Below are 22,669 nucleotides of genomic sequence, written 5' to 3'. Positions count from 1 at the left end.
TGATGTGGCCCCTGAGCCAAGACACACCATGCTCATACCTGCACAGGCTCAACACCAGCTCCCCTAGCCATTTCACCTCATCAGTTCATCCAAAACAGCCACTGTCCATGTAATGGCTACCTACGATCAATAGCCCCTCCATTTTAATAGCTATCATCCCTTCCACATTAAAATATTGCTAATACAGTCTAGTTATCAATGAACAATGCATCTACAGTGACAGACACTGCCAGATTTGCTGGTCTTACTAAGGCCTTCACCGACAAACAAGTTTCCAGATAGGAATTTGAATCCTCCTCCTCTGAAACGTGAGTAGAAGTTAACTATGGCATCACCTTGCTGGGTATCTGGAAAGTTCCTAATAATTCAGCAAAAGCTTTCAGTTTTATACATTTGGGTGACAAAAGTCATGGGATACCTCCTAATATTCTGCTGGATGTCCTTTTGCTTGGCGTAGTGCAGTAACTTGATGTGGCATGGACTCAACATGCCAGGCAACAGTTTTACAGTCATCTAGAGTCCACCTAACATGGCCACAAACCCAGGAGAGGTGCTGCAGGTGTGCTGTAAGCACAGGTACTCACATCAGTCATCTGCTGCCTCAGCCTGTTAACACAAAAATTTCGCTGCATGTCCTAATGGATATCATTCCACATTGATTTCTGCAGTTATTTCCTTCAGTGTTGCTTGTCTGTTACAACTGACAACTCTATGCAAATGTCACTGCTCTTGGTCATTAAGTGAAGGCCTCTGGCCACTGCATTGTCTGTGGTGATTGGTATTGCCTGAAATTTTGTATTCTCAGCACGCTGTTTACACTGCAGATCTTTAAATATTGAATTCCCTAATGATTTCCAAAATGAAATGTCCCGCATGTCTAGCTCCAATTACCATTCTGCATTCAAAGTCTGTTAATTCCCATCGAGTGCGCATAATCAAGTAAGAAACCTTTTCACATGAATTGCCCAGAACAAATGACTGCCCTTTTATACATCATGTACCTATTATGTGGTGTCACCACCAGACACCACACTTGCTAGGTGGTAGCCTTTAAATCGGCCGCGGTCCGTTAGTATACGTTGGACCCGCGTGTTGCCACTGTCAGTGATAGCAGACCGAGCACCACCACACGGCAGGTCTAGAGAGACGTCCTGGCACTTGCCCCAGTTGTACAGCCGACTTTGCTAGGAAAGATTCACTGACAAATACGCTCTCATTTGCCGAGACGATAGTTAGCATAGCCTTCAGCTATGTCATTTGCTATGACCTAGCAAGGCGCCATAGCATTTGATATTTATCTTGAAGCATGTACCGTCAGACCGATGTACACCCCTTATGGATTAAAGTTAAGTATCTCACACACACACACACACACACACACACACACACACACACACACACACACACACACACACACACACACACACAAAAAAAAAAAACTATGGTATCAAGATACTGCCTGTCTAATTCTTTGGGAAATTCACAAGCTGACTGCTGAATGGTGGCTAGCTGCAGAGGGGCTACTTTGCTCATGTGTTCAGTCCAGACAAAGCTGCTTAGAGGTGAGCCAGTGAGAAAGTCTTATCTACTTTGCTGGAGAAGAAACAGTTATGTTCACAGGAACTTGTAGTAATTAAGATCACTGAGCATAGTACCAGAATTGTGGTGTGATATGGACATAATTGCTCCAAGATAATGGCTGCTGGATATTATTGCTAGACTTCACTCCATCCTCTTGTTTCCCAATGATAGGAAATGACTCTCTACAGTACCATAGTTACCATTAATTAAGTGCACCATAATTAAATTGTAGACAGAAGATAAGTAAAAAACATAACAGGTTTGTGTGAACATATGACACTAACTCATGCTGGCTAGCAACAGGTCATATTCTTGCATAAATTCTATTTTAAATCTGATTGCAATGATGCAAGACTTTTACTGATTGTTGCTGAGATGATAGCCATGTTTAAATGTGTATTCTAAGATGTCAAACTGTGTGATGGAGTAACTGTAGTTATTTCACTTCCTACAAACTATAAATATTTTCCATCATTGCTGTTGCCTAATGAAAGCAGTAAACTGTTTGAATCTGCATACTTCTGGATCTACGTTCTCATTTCCTAACATCACATCAACACCATTCCTTTTTTGGCCTGTCCAGTCTACATCTACTCCAGTACTCCAGAAATGACTATGGATGGCATTGTGGAGCGCACTTCATATTAATTTGCTTCTCCTTTACATGTTGCACTAATGAATGCAGTTGGGCAAGAATGATTGTTTGAAGACCTCTGTAAGCATGTTAATCTCTCTTCTATTGTCTTGGTACTTACATGAGGCCCCCAATGAAGACAGAAGAATTGTTTTGTCTATTTTGAATACTGATTCTTCAAACTTGCATAATAGCATTATACAAAATAACTGTCTTCCTTTCTAAAGATTTCTATGTAAGATTCTCGTGCACCTTCACAAAACACTAATTCTAATTCAACCAGTCAGTTAAAAATTTAATAACATGAATTCTTTTGATTACCTTCTTTAATTAGACCTGCAGAGGATCACAAAGATTTTCAAACAAAAGTCTCTTTCGCAACCTAATTTGCAGCTGTACTACAAACTCCCAGAATTCTCCCAACAAATACTAGTCATTCATTTGCATTTACTAAAACTTGTTCTATGTTTACTTCCTACTTCTTATCATTAAACAGAATTATGCCTAGATATTTAATCAGAGTCAGACAGCCTATGTACCACCAATACTGTACTCAAAAGCTACCAGTTTTTCTTTTATAGTCAAGTAAATGATCTCTGATTTATCCACAATCATGGCAAGTGGCGATTTACTACACCAGGTGATACTTTGTCCAACATTATCAATTTTGTTGGAGCTAATCATTGGGAAGACTGTCCTCTACCATTTTTGTATGTTTTCTAACAGTTAGGAGTGTCATTTGGTGTCAGATATACTATAATTCAGAAGTACATTAGAAGGGTATCTTTTCCTTCTCTTGTATCTACAGTTTATGAGATACTGTGTTAAAGCAAAAGTTGCAATACACACATCATATTTCCTACAACTGAGCTGAGTTTCAAGGAGAATATTTTTATTCTTTAATCATGCCATCAGAATATTTTCTGGGATCCTATAACAGACAATCATTACTGATATTTCTGACTAACTTCATACATATGCTCTTCCATTTACACCTACATCTGTATCTATTAGGTTGGTGTACAAATTCATAGCCTTTTTGTTTTGCATGTCAGTATTCTGGTTGCTAAGGGTCTGTTATTTTTTTATTTTAGTTGACTATTGCTATCTGAGTTTACATATCATTATTTTGTCATTTGGAGATAGTGAGTGGAGCTGTGGATGTTAGAAAATGGAATGCCAAGCGGAGAAATTGGAATATTTCTGACATATTCTTCAGTTGAATTCAACAGAGGGGTGACAGCAGCAGAGGCAGCCAGAAATATTTGTGCCATGTATGGGTATAATGCCACTGGACAGAGTATGGCAAGAACATGGGTTTCTTGTTTAAGGAGGATCGTCACATTAGTGAATCTCCATGTTCAGGAGGACCTTCAGGTTTTGAATAAGGTCATTGAAATGCATTTATCCACAATGACCAATGTCAGTGTAATTGAGAAGCAGCAAATGTGATTAACTGTGGCGATTCCACCATCATACAACATCTGCATGTAATTAGGAAGGTTCAAAAATCGCATGTGTGGGTACCGCATACTCTAAGCCAAAATCATGAAGATTAGCAGGTGGCCGTATGTGCATCTTTACTTGCTCATCATCAACTGGCTCATGAACAACAGCAACCATTCTTATCCTGTATCGCTACAGGTGACAAGAAATTTTATCTTGATGCTAACATAACGAAAATAAAGGAATGGTGCAGCTCAAACAGTGCAGCAGTTCCCCATACAATGACCTGCATGCATCTACGAAAGATAATATTATGCACCTGCTAGAACGCTGATGGTGCGGTGTACTACAGATTGCTTCCCTAAAATGTAACCACCAATGCTGACATTTATTGCCAACAAGTAACATGTCTTGCAGACGCAATCAAAGAACTGCAACCAGGAAAACTGGAAGACTGCATTAAATGATGCTACTCCATGATAATACTTGCCCACATACTGCTAGACTGACAAAAACACTATTCAGGGAGTCAGGCTGGGAAAACATTCCACACCCACCTTATCTCATGCCTGAGATCTTCACCTTTTCTGATTTCTATCAAACAATCTTCAAAGAACTTCCTTTCTGGATGAAAATGCACTACAAACATGGCTCAACAGGTTCTTTGCCTCAAAACCACATGATTTCTACAGACACAGAATTGAAAAGTTACCCCATGGGTGGCAGACTGTTGTAAATAGTGAAGGATAATATATTGACTGAAGTCCCTGTTATGTGTATCTGTTGTGTCTACTAAACTTATGGGAAAAAGAAACACTACAAGCTTATGCATCGACCTAATATATCTATATCTATACTCCAAAAACCACCTTCCAATGTGTGGTGGAGGATGTTCTGTGTACCACTGTCACTTCTTCCATTTTCTGTTCCAGTCACAAATGGTGCATGGGAATGACAGCTGTTGGTAAGCCTCCATGTGTTTTTGAATCTAATTTTCCTTAATGGTCTTTCCACAATATGTATGTAGGAAGAATCAGTGTATTATTAGACTCTTCTAGAAATGTATACTCTTGGAATTTTTAAAGTAAATCACAAAATTGATGCACAAGACTACTTACTAAATGAATTGTGCTGCTATTCTTTTGATCTTCTCTGTCAACTTATCCTGTTTAGGGTCCCAAACTAATGAGCAATTCCCAAGAATCGGCCCAAATGAAGGTTTTGTAAGCTACTTCCATATGATATCACCTCCATGGGTGGATCACACTTCCTGCGGATTCTTCCAATGAATCTCAGACTGGCATCTGCCTTTCCTACAGTTGGTTTTATGTGACTGTTCCACTTTGAATCACTCTGTATGCTCACTACCACATTCTTAAAGTGTGTTACCATTTCCAGTGAGTACTGAACAATCATGTAATCACACAATAATGGGTCTTTCCATCAACTTATGTGCAGTGTATTACATCTGTTTATGTTGAAGGTCAACTGCTGGTCCCTGCTCCAAATGTTGACCATCATCAAGTCTTCTTCCTGAATTTTGCCACAATTTTATAGAGTTATGACTTCTCTACATACAACAGTATCATCCACAAACTGATGAATATCAACTAGAGTGTTTATGTATTGTGAACAGTGCTGGTCCTGCATCACTCCTTTGGAGTATGACTGAAGTTACTTTCATGTCAGAAGATTTCACTCCATTAAGAATGAAATGTTGTGTTCCATTTCCTACAAACTTTACATTTCAATCACAAAGCTGATCTGATATTGTGTGCACTCACTTTTTTTTTTTTTTTTTAAATTAAAGATGTGAGTAACTAACAGTGGAGAGTCCATATTGGAATATCAGCAATATTATGAAAAGCAAAGTGTGCTACTCATTGTTCAGATGACGGGCTAAGTTGCAGATAGGCTCAACAAAAACACTGTTACACGCTGAGCTTTTGGCCAAAGTCTTTTTCAGAAAAGAAAAGAAAACACATGCAGTCACACAAGCAAGCACATCTCAAGTACACATGACCACTGTCTCTGGCCATTCATTATGTTGAAGGTCAACTGCTGGTCCCTGCTCCAAATGTTCACCATCATCAAGTCTTCTTCCTGAATTTTGCCACAATGAGCAGCCGCAGATAGAGGCTATGTGTGCAGGAGGTGTGCTTTGTTTTGTTTTTTTCTCTTTTCTCAAGAAGGCTTTGGCCACAAGCTCAATGTGCAACATTCTTTTCATTGCACCTGTCTGCAACTCAATGTGTCATATTTGTGGTGAGTAGCAATATATCCTTTTCATAATATTGTTGTACCTAACAGCCTCTAGAAGTCTAGGAATACCACAACAACATGAGCAGTATCAACTGTCTACTGTGTCTCATGAATGAACAGAGTCAGCTGCGCTTCACATGATACACATTTGTAGAATTCATGTTGATGGCTAAGGAACAAATTTTTGGTCCCCGTAAAAGTCATAATAGGTAAGCTTGAAACGTGTTCTGAAATTCTACAATGAGCTGACATCAGCAGGATAGGCCCATAGTTGTGTGCATTTTTTAGCTAAAGCTTCTTGAAAATGTAAATGACCTGGACATTTTTACGTTCATTTGAAACACATGGAAGAGGCCTGGAGATACTAAAAGGTATCAAATAAATTATATAATGGTAAGACAGAGATTCAGCAACACGGTTTTAAATTGTAAGACATTTCCGGGGGCAGATGAGGTCTCTGACCACAATCTACTGGTTATGAACTATAGATTAAAACTGAAGAAACTGCAAAAAGGTGGGAATTGGAGGAGGTGGGACCTGGATAAACTGAAAGAATCAGAGCTTGTAGAGAGCTTCAGGGAGAGCATTACGGAATGATTGACAAGAATGGGGGGGGAAGAAATACAGTAGAAGAAGAATGGGTAGCTTTGAAAGATGAAATAGTGAAGGCAGCAGAGGATCAAGTAGGTAAAAAGAGGGGGGCTAATAGAAATCCTTGGGTAACAGAAGAGATACTGAATTTAATTGATGAAATGAGAAAATACAAAAATTCAGTAAATGAAGCAGGCAAAAAGGAATACAAACGTCTCAGAAATGAGATCGACAGGAAGTGCAAAATGGCTAAGCAGGGATGGCTAGAGGACAAATGTAAGGATGTAGAGGCTTATCTCACTAGGGGTAAGATAGATACTGCCTACAGGAAAATTAAAGAGACCTTTGGAGAAAAGAGAACCACTTGTATGAATATCAAGAGCTCAAATGGAACCCCAGTTATAAGCAAAGAAGGGAAAGCAGAAAGGTGGAAGGAGTATATAGAGGGTCTATACAAGTACCATGTTCTTGAGGACAATATCATAGAAATGGAAGAGAATGTAGATGAAAATAAAATAGGAGATATGATATGGCATGAGGAGTTTGACAGGGCACTGAAAGACCTAAGTCAAAACAAGATCCTGGGATTAGACAACATTCCATTAGAACTGCTGACAGACTTGGAAGAGCCAGTCCTGACACGACTCTACCATCTGGTGAGCAAGATGTATGACACAGGTGAAATACACTCAGACTTCAAGAACAACATTATAATTCCAATCCCAAAGAAAGCAGGTGTTGACAGATGTGAAAATTACCAAACTATCAGTTTAATAAACCACAGCTGCAAAATACTAACATGAATTCTTTACAGACGAATGGAAAAACTGGTAGAAGCCGACCTCAGGGAAGATCAGTTTGGATTCTGTAGAAATGTTGGAATATGTGTGGCAATACTGACCCTACAACTTATCTTAGAAAATAGATTAAGGAAAGACAAACCTACGTTTCTAGCATTTGTAGACTTAGAGAAAGCTTTTGACAATGTTGACTGGAATACTCTCTTTCAAATTCTGAAGGTGGCAGGGGTAAAATACAGGGAGCAAAAGGCTAATTACAATTTGTACAGAAACCAGATGCCAGTTATTAGAGTCGAGGGGTATGAAAGGGAAGCAGTGGTTGGGAAGGGAGTGAGACAGGGTTTTTGCCTATCCCTGATGTTATTCAATCTGTATATTGAGCAAGCAGTAAAGGAAACAAAAGAAAAATTTCGAGTTGGAATTAAAGTCCGTGGAGAAGAAATAAAAACTTTGAGGATCGCCGATGACATTGTAATTCTGTCAGAGACAGCAAAGGACCTCGAAGAACAGCTGAACAGAATGGACACAGTCTTGAAAGGTGGATATAAGATGAACATCAACTAAAGCAAAATGATGATAATGGAATGTAGTCGAATTAAATTGGATGATGCTGCAGGAATTAGATTAGGAAATGAGATGCTTAAAGTAGTAAATGAGTTTTGCTATTTGGGGAGCAAAATAACTGATGATGGTCGAAGTAGAGAGGATATAAAATGCAGACTGGCAATGGCAAGGAAAGCGTTTTTGAAGAAGAGAAATTTGTTAACATCGAATATAGATTTAAGCATGAGGAAGTCGTTTCTGAAGGTATTTGTATGGAATGTGGCCATGTATGGAAGTGAAACGTGGCCGATGAATAGTTTAAACAAGAAGAGAATAGATACTTTAGAAATGTGGTGCTACAGCAGAATGCTGAAGATTAGATGGGTAGATCACATAATTAATGAGGAGGCATTGAATAGAATTGGAGAGAATAGAAATTTGTGGCACAACTTAACTAGAAGAAGGGATCGGTTGGTAGGGCATATTCTAAGGCATGAAGGGATCACCAATTTAGTATTGGAGGGTAAAAATCATAGAGGGAGACCAAGAGATGAATACACTAAACAGATTCAGAAGAATGTAGGTTGCAGTAGGTACTGGGAGGCGAAGAAGCTTGCTCAGGATAGAGTAGCATGGAGAGCTGCATCAAACCAGTCTCTGGACTGAAGACCACAATAACAACATTGGAACACTTTGTTCCCCTAGTGACCTATGGTAGGCTGCTGCTACTACAAGAAGAGAACATGCTGTTGCATACACTATGTAGAACTGTAAAGTTATTACATCAGGCCCAGTAACCTTCCCCTCTCTTGAGTACTTTCAGTTGTTTTTCTATCTCACAGTCACTCATTTAGATATATGCTATTTTAGCATTAGTGCAACAACTGAAAAGAGGAACTGCACAGAAGTTTTCTGCAGTGATGCAATTTTGGAAGAAGTAATTTAGTATTTTGACCGTCTCGCTGTCACCTTCTGTTTCAATGTCATTTTGGTCACTGAGTATTTGGCATGGTGGGTTTGATATGTTTACCAATTTAACATAGGATTAAAACTTTTTAGGATTGTCTATGACCCTTATAATGCAAAGAGGGTAATCTATAATGTCTTCCACTCACATGTAACTGGATAATCAGTTTAAAACATGAGAGGAATACCATACCGACAGGTGCTTCATTTGATGTCACAAATGCCTTCCAACATGAAGGGCACTTATATCCACCTTTAATTACTGAATTTAACTTTTCAAATTTACATTTGTTGTCCTCTATTTTACCACCAAATTGATCCATGAATGGTAGCACAGAAGTTTGAAATTCTGTTATGCCTAGTACAAAACCAAGGTGTGTGATTTATACCTATATATGGGAAGAATCTGCCCAAAGAATCTTAACTGGTAAGTTTAAATTTTATGTTAAATTCAAGATAGATTTTCTTATTTAATTTTGCAGGGACTGTGTGAAATTTAATTTATGATCTTATTCTGTGCAATTTAATGCTTAATAATCTACTATAGCAAACATTTTCAAAATACAGTTTTCTTGCAAATTTATTTCATATGTTTAGTCACAATTCTTACTAAAATGGCAATATGATGACTAAAATTTGTTTTCTTGTTAATAATGCCTATAATGTGAGACCTACTTATCAGCAATATATATGAAATATTTATCATTCATGTAGTTGTTCCAGTAGTTGTATGAGGTAGTAGTCAGTGAACATGGAAAGTACTATTTTTCAATACCATTTGTGTGTGCCACAAGTACTTAATGCATCAATACCCAGTAATTATTTGACATCTTAGAAGTCACTCCTGAGTATTATCACACCTGAGTCTTTTAGTGAGCTTAGAACACTGTAGTTTAATCTGGTGGCCAACAAAGACAAGTGATTACTTATTTAGACTGGAACAAATGTTCACAGTTTGCCTGGGGCAGAGTAAGGGGAACCAGCTTGCATTCACCGAGGCAGATGAAAAACCACCTTAAAACCATCCACAGGCTGGCTGGCACACCAGACCTCAACACTAATCTGCTGGGCGGATTCATGCCGTGGACCAGCACACCTTTGGTTGGTTGGTTGGTTGGTTTTCGGGGAAGGAGACCAGACAGCGAGGTCATCGGTCTCATCGGATTAGGGAAGGTCGGGGAAGGAAGTCGGCTGTGCCCTTTGAAAGGAACCATCCCGGCATTTGCCTGGAGCGATTTAGGGAAATCACGGAAAACCTAAATCAGGATGGCCGGACACGGGATTGAACCGTCGTCCTCCCGAATGCGAGTCCAGCGTCAAACCACTGTGCCACCTCGCTCGGTTTCCAGCACACCTTTCCACCTGGGAAGCAGCACAGCTAGCTGAGCGGGCCAACTTTTGTTTACTACCATAAACACCTGTCTTGAAAAATTAAGTTTCCCTCTTCTCAATTACTTCTACATTGTGTTAAAAGTCTCAGACATCATTACCTCAAGTTGCATCTTGTCTTGATGTGGAGGGTATTGATTGCAATGGCTTTCTTCGAGGGAATTGAATTCTAGAACACATTGTTGTAAATCTTTAACCTATTCATATAGCATAACTTGCAGCATATTAGCTTATGAGACAACAGGTCAGCCAGACGTGTACTGTGTCCATGCACTAGATTAGTAGCCTTTGTTTTGGTGCCTCTACCTGCTTAGTGAGGCTTTTAGTCAGTTTGTCACCCTTTTCTAGGCATATGCTGGGCTGGTCTCCAATCTCCACGTCAGACAAAATTAAACACAAACAATTTAAATAGGATATGGTACACAGAGCATATTTCACTCAATTCACAGAACAGGTACAACACACAGCATTTCTTTCAGATGAACTGATGATTTTGGCAGGAGATAGGGCATCTGACCACAAAGTAAAAATAAAAATAATTGCCCAACCATGAACTGGGTTGTATCCCATGACTACAGAGCCACACAAGAGAGGAGGAGAAGATTGTTGCAAATCTTTAGCAGCTATCAACTAAACTTTAAAGAATATTTCACTCTACAATGAAGTGTACACTGTTACAGAGCTCCTTGCTAGATGAAAAGTAGGTGCTAGACTGGTACTTGACTTATGATCTTTGCCAATTGAAGCAGCCCATGAGATGTGTTTAGATAGCTCACTTTTTGAGAGCATTACTCATAAAAGGCACTGATCTGGGTCCAAGTTCCAGTTAGCACATTTTGAATTAGGCTATTTACTCTCTACATTTGCTTGTGATCTGGTAAGGTGTTTTGTTTATGTCATGACAAGCATTCATATACTTAAACTATTTTTGTGCCTTTTAATACCTTCATAAGATATTGCTGTTTTACTCTGTATCTGTTTTTATAGCCCTGAAATTTTTTTGTTTCTAAACCTATGTTATTTAAATGTGGCATGTATTTGAATGTAGCCTATTTCTGAAACCTGTTTCATGATATGACCATTCAAATTCTTTATACAAACAGAATATTCATGTTTTATTATCAGTTATACATTTAATTTATGAGTTAATTGAAAGGAGCATTTTGTGAACATACCTCAATTTCCAGAGTATTGTACAGATATTCAACATCCAGGATACTCTGAATGGTTTTTCCTGTGTGTTTAGACAAATATTTATACAGCTCAGAGTTTTCTTCAGTAAGTTTTTGTATTTCTGGTGAATTATACATCTGCTGAAGTTCTTTCTCGTATCTGGGGCATGGCTTTTTCATTACAATCAGCTATAAAGAAAATTACAGTCAGAAATGTATACAAGTATCTACTGGACGAATGATATTTTGGATAGAACTAGTACCAACGTATATAACATTTGCATGTACAGAGACAGCAAAAGACGGAAACCAGCAACGCCTATTTAAAAAAAAAGTGGGGGAGGGGGGGAGGGGGAGGCTGGTCTCAGGTGTAGTCCCACACCAAGTTAACATAGCCTACTTCACACAATATATCTAATGCATTACATTTTACAGAGTGTCTCCTTTCTCTGCATGAGGAATATTGTGTATTTTGGGCTGCTAACCAATGACTGATTAATGTCCAAAACCAGAAACAGCAAAAAAATAATTTTTACAAAATTAAGAATTGTTTAATGTGTTTTTCTATCATCATTACATTTTTAAATATACAGAGTTTTACAATGAATAAAGTAGTTAGATGGGGGGGTTGTATATACATGATGAATCAGCTACAGCTATCATTATAAATATTTCTCAGACCAATGTGTAATCAATGCCCCTCCCCCTCCCACCATATACACACAAAATGATAAAATGGTAGTACATTCCATAAAAAAATTAACTTAAACTGTTATTCTAAAAATAATGGAAATACTGTTTTACAATGCCATAAATACAACATTGATAACAATAGTTTCTTTTTTTTCATCACAATGGAGTTTGATGCATTGTCTACAACAAATACATTATGAGGTATCATCATTGTACTCTGATAATTACTGTTTGCTCCCACTAGAACCACTGCTAGCATGGTACCTGTACCAAGTGCAAGCAGATGTGTTCTCTTTTCATATATGTTCAAAATGGTGGCTATTAGCAGGAGGTATCCATGCTTTTAGTCTTGAACACAATCAGTTCCTACACACTGCAAAGAACTACATACAAGTTTGTTTGTCATGACAAAATACAATCTTTTAACGAATCTTTTATCTCTCACCATAGAACTGTGTCTTGGTTCAGAGGAACAGGCTGGTTAACTTACAAGTTCTCTTTGCTCAATGGAGCACTGAGGTAACCTTTGTTCAATATGTGCTATAGAACAGCCAGCTCTATGAACTGGGCAAAAATCACACTGATACCATATATTTTGCCTTGTCTGTAATGGAATATATTCTAACAATGGTGGAACACAATGTGTTAGAAATTAGAGATCAGGAACGTGTGTGAAAAATGGTCTTGTAGGATGATCAACTGCTATTCCGCACCTCAAATTTGCTCTGAATTTCTTGTGTTTTTAGTTTATTTGTCCTTAGAACAGTATAAATTTTTTAAACTTTATCTCATAAATCAAGTTAACACACACACAAAATATATATATGTATTACACACGCACGCGCACGCGCACGCGCACGCGCGCACACGCACACGCGCGCACGCGCGCACGCGCGCACGCGCGCACGCGCGCACGCGCGCACACGCGCGCACGCGCGCACGCCCACACGCGCACACGCACACACGCACACACGCACACACGCACACACGCACACACGCACACACGCACACACGCACACACGCACACACGCACACACGCACACACGCACACACGCAAAGTAAGTTTGTGATCTATCTCCAATCCTAAAACATTTTTAAAGCTTGTAGACTTCTATGACAAAAACAGAACTGCATGCAACAATATGAAAAAGGATAGACTGCGACTCACCACATAGAGTGGCAGACAGGCATACTGCAAGCAGATGGCTTGATATTATCAGCTATTGCCCACAGATATCAGTGGCCATGTGAGTTATGCAGGTGTGAATGCTATGTGTGCATCTGATGAAGGACCTGGTCCAATAAATGATGATATCAAGCATTCTTCTTTCAATGTTCCTGTCTACCACTCAACTTGTCCAATACATGGTGAGTGGCAATCTATCCTGTTTCATATTCTATTCCATCCCAAATTTTCCACTGCTTCAACTGTATTTAAATGATTCTTCATATTAGCAATTATGGCAATTTGTATTTTTTTATAAACTGATGAATCTTATTTTTACTTATTTAGCATGTTGTCTACATAGTCACATAAGAGGAATAAAGCATGCAAAGATCAAAATGAAGAAAATATTTCTGTGAAAGCTTCATGCATATGTGTTCCTTGTTTCTTATTTGGATCATGTTGTTATGTTACAGTCAAAAGAAAAAGGTGTTTTCTATTTCTTCATTTTAATTTTAAGCGCATGACATTCCAGAAGAAATCACACAAGTGTCATTTCAAACATTATAGTTTATCTTTTCATGTGATATTTTTAACAAGTTATGTTGCTGTGAGCATATTAAACACTATAATTATGCTTTTAAGGATTCAGAAGACTTTTTAAAGTTTTGATATGTTCCCAATCTGGCATACAGAATAAGGAATTATCCACTCATTACAATGTGCTGACTTCATTCATTAAAAGTGCTCACACAAGTGTGCCACAAAAATGAAATAATGACATACAGAATGATGGCACAACATACCACCACACAGCTTCTGTGGTTGCCCTATCAGATTGTCTTCTCATATACCCTTGGCATCCAGAAGAAGGATACATCCTTATCTTGCTTTTGTAGTATAAGAATCCATATCAGAGTTTTTGATAATTTTATTTACTAGGAGTATTTCTTGGATAGCTTAAAAAGTACTTAAAGAATCTTCCTCCTCCTTACCTTTTCCCATTTCTCTATGGGACTGGCATTGGTATAGGGGTTTTGGCAGATGCCCTTCCTGGTGTTACTGGGACAGAATTTGTGTACCCCATCTGTCTGCACCTAGAGTAAATCTCATTTTTTAAATGTTTGCACAGCATGTATCTGAGGCAGGGCATGGATACTAAACCAGTGCTTACCTAGTTGGATGTGGAAACTATGTAAAAACCACATCCAAGATGGCTGGTTCTTCAGGCCTCATCATTAATATGTGAAGTGGATTTGATCCAGGGCAGGCTCACCTCCCTGAATCCTCTAAGCACCACATTAATGCGCTTGGCTATCTAGGTGGTTCTTGAAAATTACTTAAGGAATCACAACCCTTAAATATTTCACTTTGAATGTGAAAATGGGTTAGGTTTCAAATGTTCAGTTGATTTCAAGGTTATTGGAAATGGAGCTCAAGCTTGTAGAATGGTGAATGGAATTGGTCTTGACATCACTGAAGGAACCACTGCAGCATTGAGTTGAACCAATTTAATACATCATCAAAGAAGCTTCAATATACCTGCAGGGCCAGACAGAGATTTAAATCTCATTTCTCTCTATTCAAGTCCAGTGCTTTAATAGCTGTGTCACACAGTTTCGGATCCCTCTGATCCAATGACATCAAGCTTACATCTCATCTCTGGGTGGTATGACCGTAATTGATGCTCAATACAGTACAGATGAGGAATACTAGGCAGTCCAAAATAAGCTCAACTGCTATATGATTAATTGTTTTAGTAACATATTGGTGAAGGATGTTAACACAAAATGCCTTGAGAGAAATCAATGGTCCTCAATTAAAAGTGGAATGAAGCCTTCGAATGAGGAAGTAGGAAAATACTGCCAAACCTGACAGCATGGATGATGTTGTACATTACATTACGTTGTAGTCCATTGATTCAAGCAAGAGTGGTTTCTGAGATGCACATTTAATATAATGTATGCATAATACAGTGAGATGAGTTTTTGCTACTATATTACGGTGCTAATTCTAATTATAAATGATTCTAAAACATTAAAATTATGAGTTTCTGTGAAGATACTAATTGAAAGTGCTGCCCATCAGTGTGTTCACTGATTCAGTATTAAAATTCACCAGATTATCTGCATGACTTTTAATGTGCTGTGGTGTGTTGTTCAATGCATGATTACACAGGTGTCCAACTCCCTTCTGTATTATTGTTAATAGTTAGACATCTTTACAGATGTTATTTTTGGTAGTAGTTCTATGTTCACATTTTTCATTTTTGTTTATGGAAATTGACAATGACAAAGGAGATTATCTATATACTTTTTCCTACTGTTTTTATGTGAGGGGTGATCAGAAACTAAGGTTACAAGGCCAGTGATCCCAGAATTTCTTATAGAGAAATTAGTAGTGTACAGTAAATAAATGGTTGGCAATTTTGCAGAATTTCAGCCACCAGCCTCCTACATTGCTAGTTGTAAGTGAACATAAATGGTGACTCATTAGGAAAATTGGTCTCTCAAAGAAGTTCACTCAGTTATTTGACTCCTGTGGGTGAAATCTGTAAACACAGCTGAAATTCACCAACAGTGGGCACAGATTTAAGGAGAGGTCGTTATGTGATCTGACATCTGACCCTTGTGGTAGTCAGATGTGGTAAACCTGAAGCAAGTACATCTTCCCTCAAGTTCCCAAGTTCACTTTCACTTCTGAATGTCCCACACATCTGGATACTGCACATTTTGACCAGTCGATGAAATGGAGACCCACAATGAGGCCCCTTCCAAGAGTGTCACATGCTGTAAAAGCTGTCTGACATGAATATGCTGCATCTCCATGCCTTTCATAGTGATCACTCAACATCTAATGCCATTCACTCCCCTTTCTTACCCTGCCAGGCCTGATAACAACAATAAACATGAACAACACTAACATAGACACCAAATTATGTCTTCTAGGAGCTTCACTGTTTTTGTCAGGCTATGCATACATATTTTCAATAATGTCCTTTGTCATTACCAATATTTCTCTTATCACAAATAATGAAAAGCATGAAGATAGCTTTAGTGTCAAAAATAACTTCTACAAAGACTTCTTAGTGTTGACATTAGTAGAGAAACACACACATTTTTTGTGAAGTAGTTGTGAAAACGCCCAGCTTTTAAAAGACATCTCTGCACAATGTTCTACAATTAACACCTGATAAAATTCTTATAACACACTTCTGTATTCTGTAAATACTATCCCTCTAACTTCAGTTTTTATAGAAATTAATTTAATAACTCATTAGTGAACAGAAATATAGAGAATAAAGTATTTTCTTTATTTTTAAATGACTTGTAGCAATAATTATGTATACAGTAAACACAGCTGAATCAAGGCATTTAATTCTAAGCAGTTGGTTTTCCAATCATCTCAAATGGTCATTCTGTAGACGCAAAAATTACCATTTCTTATTTATCACCTTTCACTGTTTGGGGAATCTATTTTTATAGCTTGTGGAGTTCTGTAAGAGGTACTGAACTGTATATACTGAGTCTTGTCAAAATTAAATGATAATCCATTTGTTTTCAACCATATGTTGATATTTTCAAATATTTCATTAGATGCCTTTTCATTAAGGGGATTGGTACATTTTTTTATTCCAATACTCAGATCATTTGCAAAATGTACAAAATTTGTATCTTCTCAAATTGCAAGTGGAACATTATATATCAGAAATAGTAGAGGACCAAAAATCGAAGCTTGTGATATGCCATGTCTGACTGCTACAAATTCTGAGCACCTATCACTGTGTGGTTGATACAGAACTGGTACATATTGCTTTCTGTCATTTAAACAAGATAAAACTGATGATCCTGTTCTGCCCACTATTGCATAATATTTTAACTTTTGCATTAGGGTATCATGACGTACACAGCCAAGAGGTTTAGCCAAGTCAGGAATCATTATCAACACACAGAAAGCATAGACAAACTTCTCACAATCCTATAATTTTATTGTGTTTGCACCTGTTAAATATTAATATGAACAGAAAACAAATGTACTGAGTCAAAAGAATACACTATTTACATGTACTATTAGAGCCAGTGATAAAACTAATAAGATCTATACATTAACACACTGTAAACTACTGAAGTACATGAGAGAAACTACTACTAATTGTGCCCCATGTTACTGTTTCTTCCTGTTCCATTTGTATATCGAATGCAGGAAGAATGACTGCCTAAATTCCTGTTTGTGTGTTTTAATGCATGTAATTTTATTTCCATGGTTCCTATAGGTGTGACATGTAGGAGGGGAGGGGGAATCAAGGGCAGATCTATATTCTTCACTTTATGCTGCGTCTTGAAATTCTGGAAGTAAGCTTTTGTGGTATAATTTGCTTCTATCTTCAGTATTCTGCCAGTTCAGGTTTTTCAACACTTTTGTGATGCTCTCCCACACATCAAGCAAATCTGTGAATATTCATGATGCCCTTCTTTGTATTCATTTGATATTCCTGAGAGTCCAATTTTGTTTGGACCCTACACACTTCTGCAATATTCTAAGACAGAACACACAAGTGATTCATAGGCAGCCTCCTTTGTAGACTGACTGAATTTTCCCAGTATCCTGCCAGTGGACCACAGTCTGCCAACTGCCTTACCAGCTATTGAGCCTATATGATAATTCCATTTCATATTCCTACAAATTGTTGCAGCCAGGTAATTACACGAGTTAAATAGTTATAACTATGTAAATCCTTGGTATTGTAGTCATAGATTACTACATCTTTCATTTTGTAAAATGAATAATTTTATGTCACTGTACATTTACAGCAAGTTACCAAGCTTTGCATCACTGTGAAACGTTATCAAGCTCTAATCAAATATTTTCGTAATTTTTTTCGAAAGTATAAATAACTGCATCATTTGCAGGAGGTCGGAGGTTGCTATTCATGTTGTCTAGCAGGTCATTAATGTACAATAGAAACAAAAAAGATCACAGCACACTTTCCTGAAGACATCTGGAGTTACTTTTACATCTGTCAATGACTCTCCATCCAAGATGACAGGCTCCATCCTGCCTAACAATAAACTGTCCACCCAGTCTAAAGAGGCAGTTCTCTACATAACCAATCCTGTGCAAGTCTCTTCTTAATTTCTATCTACATTTCAACCTGCTTGCTCTTGTAGTCAACATATATCACAAATTCAGTTTTTCCCCAGTTCTATCTGTGATTCAATTAGTTTCTGACCTGCTCACATAATCTCAAGAACCTATTCTACTGCAGCACCAAATTTCAGAAGTTTCTATTCTCTTATTTTCTGACATTTCAAGGCAACTTCAGACAAATACCTTCAGGAAAGTCTTCCTAACACTTAATTTTTTTTATTGAGACAAGAAGTAATTACAGGCAATGGCTGTGAGTGGGCACTGATTGAAATCAATGGGGAAAGTTGAAAATTTGTGTTGGACTGGGATTTGAACCTGGGTCACATGCTTACTAGACAGTTGCTCTGACTACTAAGCCACCTGGACACAGTGGTCATCTCAACTGCATGTGCTACCATAGCACTCTTTCTGTTGCAACCAAATTCTCAACTTATCCACACACTACTAATATAGTGGCCCTTGCACATTAGCTACATTACTTGCAGCGTTTTGCCAATTCCTGTAAGAGTTCAAGTCTGGTGTCTGAAAGAACAGACACCAAATATGTATACATACTTGAGTGTATATTTTAAACCCTGCATGAACATGTCATGAAGGCCCAACAGTACGGTATGGCCACTGTGTCATCCTCAGCCCACAGGCATCACTGGATGCTGATATGGAGTGGCATGTGGTCAGCACATCGCTCTATGGCCGAATGTCAGTTTACGAAACCAGAGCCACTATTTCTAAATCAAGTAGCTTCTCAGTTAGCCTCACGAGGGCTGAGTGCATCCTGCTTGCCTACAGCACTCGGCAGACTGGATGGTCACCCATCAAAATGCTAGTCCAACCCAACAGCACTTTGGTAATCTGACAAGAATCTGTGTTACCACTGTGGCAAGACCATTGCCTAAGTTTATATTAAATGTCATCAAATTTCTCTATTTGAAAAATATTTTTCTTGTTATTGCCAGTCTGCATTTTATATCCTCTATGCTTCAGTTATCAGTTGTGGTGACTAAACAGCAAAACTCATCTACTATGATACTTTCTGTGTCTTATTTCCTAATTTGATTCCACAGGCACCTAATTTAATTCCAAAAGCATTGCCTTATTTTATACTGCAACATTCCATTACAGTAAACTTGTTTTACTTTTGCTGATTTTCATCTTATATCTTTCTTTCCAGATGCTATTTATTCCATTCAGCTGTTCTTCCCAGCCCTTTGCTGCCACTGACAGAATTATATCATCAGCAAACCTCTGAGTTTTAACGTCTCCCTTAACTTTTAATCCTTTTTCCAAATTTCTCCTTGGTTTTCTTCACTGCAACCCCCTATGTGTAACTCACATAGGGACCATGAGGACACATTAGAATAATTAAATATGCACAGAGGCATTCAAACAATCATTCTACCTGTGCTCCATACATGAATGGAATGGGAAGAAAACCTAATAACTGGTACAATGGAATATATCCTCTGCCATGCAGAGTTATAAATGTAGACTGCTCAAGGTACACATGGAATAATATTAGGGATATGCTGCAACTATAGTGGTATACCTCTACAGTCCTAAGTCACTCTCTCAGGAAAGGGGCACAGGAGAGGGAAAGGTAAACTGCCTGAGCTAATAGTTTTTTAGGATAGGCAGGCCAGAAACAAAAGACGTTGAGAGACAGGTTGAAAATGACATTCACATTGGTAAAACATGCAGCCAGAAAGCAAATTTTAATATACACAAGTCATGCAAAGAGTCCCTAATGAAACTTGAGATATTCAAAAGTTAACAGAAAAATTACTTTCATCCATTTCTAATTTAGCCAGTGCACAAAATCAGTTACCCTTACTGCATCAGAATATCTGAGGACTAAGGGGTAAGCCCAACGAGTTGCTCATTTGTGTTGAAGAATTAGAACTGAGCACACCAGTTGATATAATCTACCTCTCTGATCATCATGTGACAAATGGTATAGATATGTTAAATGTTACAGGATTCAAGTTAGCTTCTTACTTCTGTAGAGAAAATATGGAGAAAGGAGAAATCACCACATTTGTCAGAAACTGTTTTAATTTCAGGAATTTTGCTCAGAGGGACACTTGGAAGATTGTGCAGCAGTAAGTATATAAAGAGCACCTTCAAGAAACTTTAACCTCTTCATTAAAAAAATCTGAAAGCTCTATTGTCCCATCTCACAGTAAAAAGCAAGGAAGCAGTGGTTGCTGGTGACTTTTATTGTAGATTTACTGAAAAGCTCTGTCAACGAACAATTATTTCAATCACTAACACTGTCATTTAGTTTAATTCCTACTTTGAACTTTGCAGCTAGGGTATTAAATGCTCTGAGACTGCTATTGGTAACATCTTTGTAGACAGATATAGGCAGGAAAGTCTTATCATGAAACAAATGGTATATGGGCTATATGATTATGACATGCAGCATCTTGTGTTAAATATTGAAACTTGTCAAGATAAAAAAAATCTATTAAATCTGTGTACAGGAGGGTAATAAATCAATTAAAAATTGAAAATTTTTGCTGAAAGACATGAAATGGATTGATGTTTACAATACTTCTGACTCAAATGAAAAATACAAAGCTTTCATTAATAAAGTTACTTCCTCTTTTGAAAATTGTTTTCCCCTATAAGTACCTCAAATCAAACAGAAGTATAAAAATAAACCATGGATTACACAAGGAATGAAGATATCATGTGGGGCAAAGAGGATACTATATCTGCTATCTAGGAACAGCTCTGGTGTCAGCATTGTAATGCATTATAAAGAATACTGCAAAATACTGAAGCCAGTAATCTAGAAATCTAAGCAGCATTATTATGAGAAACAGATAATTACATCAGGCAACAAAACAAAACTATGTGGGATATAGTGAAGACAGAGACAGGTGGGGCCAAAAAGGAAGAGGAACAGATAGCTCTAAAAATAAATGAGGCATTGGTAACTAGTGCATGTAGTGTTGCAAACTTCTTAAACAAGTACTTTGTTTCTGTAACTGAAAGCTTGGGGTTATCACGTTCAGTAAACAATGCAATGGACTGTCTGAAACCAGTCTTCACACATAACTTCAGTAAAATGGAAATGACACTCATATCTCCCAAAGAAGTAGAAGTAGCATCAATCATAAAATCCTTAAAATCAAAGTATTCTAGTAGTTATGATAACATATCAATGAAGTTAATCAAACAGCACTCATATGAGTTTAGTTCTATTTTAAGTTATTTGTGTAATCTATCTCTTACCAGCAGAAGATTTTCAGACAGGCTAAAATACGCTGAAGTTATGCCTCTTTACAAGAAGGCTTTCTTACAAGAAGACTTTAAAGAGATACCATCAAACTATCGGCCAATTTCCCTTTTGCCGGCTCTCTCAAAAATATTTGAAAAGGCTGTGTTCAAGCATCTTCTTAAGCATGTGACTGCAAATAATATATTGCCCAAGTCACAGTTTGGGTCTGTTAATGGTTCTAGAATGTACTTAATTCATTAGATGACAAATTAGAGGCTACTGGCATTTTCTGTGACCTGACAAAAGCCTTTGACTCTGTAAACCACAGCATTCTCTTAAGTAAATCAAAATATTATGGTGTTACCAGCAGTGGTGTGAGGTGGTTCAAGTCCTACCTAACTAACAGGAAACAGATGGTGTCACTCTGAAATACCCCCTGGTTCTCTTCCCAGTTGAGATTGTTTAAAATGTTATGGGCAAGGCCCTCCAAACAGCCTGGTATTTTGACACTCTAAGGTGCCAATTGGACAGAACTTGACATGGCATCCCTCAGGAGGACATCCAACAACTATATCAATCAATGTCAAGCCAAATAACTGCTTGCAAAGGGCAAGAGTTAGTCCAACACGTTATTGGCTTGCTTGATTTGTGAAACACTTTCTCTTGATTAGATCATCCAATTTTTCTGAAACTGTAGTCATTTCTTTGCCTGTATATGTCACCACGTCTACCGATTTCCATCCTATTTGGATAATACCTTAGTGGTGCATCACTTTTTTTTGTCTTGGATTGTGTAATGGTGTCACTTACCAATCATAGCTGGAGTGTGGTAGCATACACACAAAGAGAAAGCTGTGTTGCAGCTACACGGAAAAGTATACTGGAGAAAAAAATTGTCACCCCCTTCTCCTACCCTGTTCCATGGGAGACATCCCTCTAATGCCCTGTAACAACACTGCTAACGTTTATTCAAGTATGCCACAGGCAACTGAAGGCACTCAGTATTGCTTCATCTTATAGATACCAAACTGTGAGTATGTTGATTGCTACTTA

The 22,669-nt window shown here is 37.9% G+C and overlaps 1 protein-coding gene across 1 annotated transcript in view; it reads right to left on the bottom strand.

Annotated features, from left to right (window-relative positions):
- The window catches only part of LOC126470680 (lysosomal acid phosphatase-like), a 156,317-nt gene that overhangs the window by 31,901 nt on the left and 101,747 nt on the right, over positions 1–22,669 (bottom strand). The window contains exon 4 of the mRNA XM_050098680.1: positions 11,388–11,573. Coding sequence (XP_049954637.1) covers positions 11,388–11,573 — 186 coding nt within the window. The remainder of the gene's footprint in view (positions 1–11,387; positions 11,574–22,669) is intronic.

This window comes from Schistocerca serialis, chromosome 3, assembly GCF_023864345.2.
Source record: "Schistocerca serialis cubense isolate TAMUIC-IGC-003099 chromosome 3, iqSchSeri2.2, whole genome shotgun sequence".
In the NCBI taxonomy this organism is placed as follows: domain Eukaryota; kingdom Metazoa; phylum Arthropoda; class Insecta; order Orthoptera; family Acrididae; genus Schistocerca; species Schistocerca serialis.
Note: the sequence above shows the minus strand (reverse complement) of the source record. Positions and strands in the feature narration are given on the sequence as shown.